This window comes from Mesitornis unicolor, unplaced genomic scaffold (assembly GCF_000695765.1).
Source record: "Mesitornis unicolor isolate BGI_N332 unplaced genomic scaffold, ASM69576v1 scaffold9658, whole genome shotgun sequence".
NCBI classification, from domain to species: Eukaryota; Metazoa; Chordata; class Aves; order Mesitornithiformes; family Mesitornithidae; genus Mesitornis; species Mesitornis unicolor.
This window is the reverse complement of record NW_010202538.1, coordinates 48,628-51,959: the sequence shown is the minus strand read 5'-3', so window position 1 is coordinate 51,959 and position 3,332 is coordinate 48,628. Positions and strand designations below refer to the sequence as shown.

At 40.5% G+C, this 3,332-nt stretch overlaps 1 protein-coding gene across 1 annotated transcript in view; it reads right to left on the bottom strand.

Annotated features, from left to right (window-relative positions):
* Positions 1 to 1,338: 1,338 nt before the first annotated feature.
* The window catches only part of LOC104545321 (protein NDRG1-like), a 13,531-nt gene continuing 11,537 nt past the window's right edge, over positions 1,339 to 3,332 (bottom strand). Inside the window, exon 5 of the mRNA XM_010190428.1 lies at positions 1,339 to 1,418. Within this exon, the coding sequence (XP_010188730.1) occupies positions 1,352 to 1,418 (67 nt within the window). The 3' untranslated portion in view covers positions 1,339 to 1,351. The remainder of the gene's footprint in view (positions 1,419 to 3,332) is intronic.

The following is a 3,332-nucleotide window of genomic DNA, read 5'->3' as shown; positions in this document are numbered from 1 at the left end:
CCCCCCCCGACACAAATTCCTCTCTAACAAGGGGCTGGCGGGGAAACCTCTCATGCTATCCAGCCACTGGGGCGATCAAGTTTAAACTTCATAACCAAACAGGGCAGAGACAAACCAAATATTTGCATTAACTGAAAATGGTTTTAAAGCATCACCTTCAATGTCTTAGAAAATACATGGAAGGGAAGACTAGACAAAACCACTCAAAAAAACAGGTTATACAAAGCTTTTAGGAAAATACCTGAGTATAGTCTTTATTCTTATTAGCAATATAAAATTAAGCCTTTATAAGTACCCTCCAGTTTAATTGATTTTTAAGGTACTAACATTATGTTAGGATCTTTTCTAAGTGCAAGAGCAGAACTGGCAATCCTGTGCCCTACGTTAGGTGTTACAAAAAACAGATCTCTTAAGAAGGTAGTGAGGTAAACTGGTCAAAGGTTACTTCAAATCAAAAGGTTAAAGGCTAAGTAATGTCTAAACTGGGGTGCTGGTCTGAAACTAAATCGCCCACCAGCAGTCCAGCCTGTCTGTTCTCCAAGGCCTGATCCTGAATGCCAGGTTTTCCCTGCTTGGTCTGAAAACCCTTTGGAGATGCCAACTTGCACTTTTCATGGTGTACCAGGAGCACCAGCTCTGCAAAGAGGGTGCCTTTCCCAGCTACAGCTCCTGTTAAAGCTGAGCTTTAAGGGAGGACACACATCTAAACTTCTTGTGGGCACGGTAGGGTTAGATAATGGAGGGACTTGAGGATCTTAAAGATCTTTTCCAACTATAACAATTCTGCAGTAGAACGTTTGTTGCAGGTAGACAACAGAAGAACACTGCCAATACATCCTTGGACATTGGCACTCTGGTATCTGCACTTGGTAGCAGAAGAGGCTTCAGGTCAGGCTGACCCCCTAAGACACTCAAGCCCCAGAAACAAAACAGTGAGTGTCTTCAGAGGGGACCACGGTTGGTTTTTTGGGTTGTTTTTTTTCTGCTAACCACACAGGAAAATGTGGGCTGTTACATTGGGAAGAACAGATTGTGCCCTGCCCCTGTCAGGACTGCACACAAAAAATACTGGAGGAAGCCCCTAAATTAGGCACAAGGGATTTCACTCAAAGTTGCTTCCTGTTTAAAAATAAACAGACATGTCAAAAAAGGCCAAAAAAGAAGCCCTTTTGAAAACAAAGGCGAAAGTAGTCCATCTATAACAGAGGAATTAAAAACAACCCCAACTGTAATTCTAAGAAAAAATATCCCCGATAGCCAGACCGAAGCTTCAGGCAAATGCCTGCTCTGTCCTGCCCTTTCAGTGTGCCACAGAGACAAGAATAAGGAAAGTAAGTAAATAATTCTACACTCACCCAAACTGTTTCAGTATTCCCGGAAGCATTTCAGCCAGCTGATCCATGGAGGGATACACGTACCTACAACAAATGTGTTTGTGGAGTTACTACACAACTTTCAGTACAGTAGGCTGGTATATTTAGAAACATGGCGATCGCTGTAGATTTAATATCAAATGTGTTTATTATGAGGTCATTGACAATATGAGCTGAACTTAAATCAGGAGCAAGTACAATTAATTGATTTAGCAGAAATACAAGCATAATCTATATGGTACTTTGTAAGTTACGAGATGATACATGTCTGTTCCAGCTGAAAGCAAAGAGATCATAATGAATCTCTTCCAAGAAAAGTTAACCCTTAAAACCTTTTTCATAAGTTTGAACTCAAAAGGTGAGTTTCAAAACACATTCACCATGTTCTGGTCCACCACAAAAAAATTTCCCCATGTTGCAGAATTAGACTACAGCAAGGAGATCTAGATCTTTCCCAAATAATTTGCATGCTTGTTTTCAGGGACACACAAATTACCACAGGATATATGAGGACAGGTTTCCATTAATGTTGATGGAGAAAATGAAAGCGTAGGAAGGACTACGAAACTGCTAAGTGCAATAAAAACCAGCTGTCAGTTAATGTTCCTGGTCTTCTGCAGAGCAGGGAGGAAATTCTGAGCAAAGTCTCAGCTGAGCAGCACATGGGAAAAATCCATCCAAAGTAGCTGGAGTACATCTGCCTAGGATGTATCCAAGTCTCTGCTTCCCACAAGGGCTACACCTAATGATTCTCTAGTTTAGTCTCCAAAATAAAACCAAACTAAAAAAAAAACCCAGTGCAAAACTACTTCAAGTTATTTTCTTAGATTTTATTGTTGGGAAACCAAACCTTGTCATGACAAAAGGTAGTGTCACCACAACAGCTATGACTTTTAACTTGAGCACGCTGATCTCCCAGCTGGAGGGCTGGGAGAGGTAATACAGCTTCTTGTGCTGTCATCATGATGTTATTATGCAGTGGTCTTTATGAGCATAGATCATGATGGCTGCCCTATGCACCTGACAACTCGGAAGTGTTAATTTTTGTTCAGGACAAGAGTTAAGTTACTTAAAAGCAACAGGTTAAGTCACTTAAAATCTTGTGACTCAAACAAATACAAAGAGGAGTGACTGAAATAGCTTTGTAGGCTGCTCTGATATAGACAACTGGGCCATTGCAGTTAACACTAGCTGAGAACCTGGCCCATTGTGACCTCCTCAGCATCAGACCAGCTTAAAAATTAAGAAGGGAAATAGACTGGCTCATGCCATAAGGGCACATATAAGCTTCTTAATACCTACTTCTTACAGAACAAATGTTCCTTGCCTTGTACCCTCCCCTTGGCACGCTGGCTGTTCCCTTCCTCAACCAACCTGATTCTTGTCCAAGGGGCATCTTAAGTCAAACCTGACTCATTTGAACTAAATGGGACAAGCATTTTGGCAAAGACAGTGCTCATGGCACACAAGGTTTCCAAGAATTACAGCATCATACGTGACGCACAGTCAGGAGTAGCAGCTATATATTTTATGAGAGTACATCACTTTGTTACTGTCCAACAGCTTGTATTTTCCAGGTAGGTTAGCAAATCTACTTACCAACATCTACCATGATGATGTTTCATTAAAAAAATAGATTAAGAAAAGACATTATATAGTGACTAATGCCTATCTTGTTTATACCAACAATTTAGTTTTGTGTTTGTATTCAGGATGTCATTACAAAACAAAGGAACTTAACATTTAAACTGAAAAACATAAGCATCTGTCAAAGAACTGCTTTACAAGCAGTCTAATCAGACAAAGCACAAAATTACAGCCCCAAAGTCTACTGTGAACTGGCACAAAACAGAGCTCCCAGAATTTCAAGAACTTAAGAGTATCAGGATTTAAGTTCAAAAGCCAACTACTGTGCTTGCTGCAAGTGCTTTTTAATTAAACCGCAGATCAAGACACTCT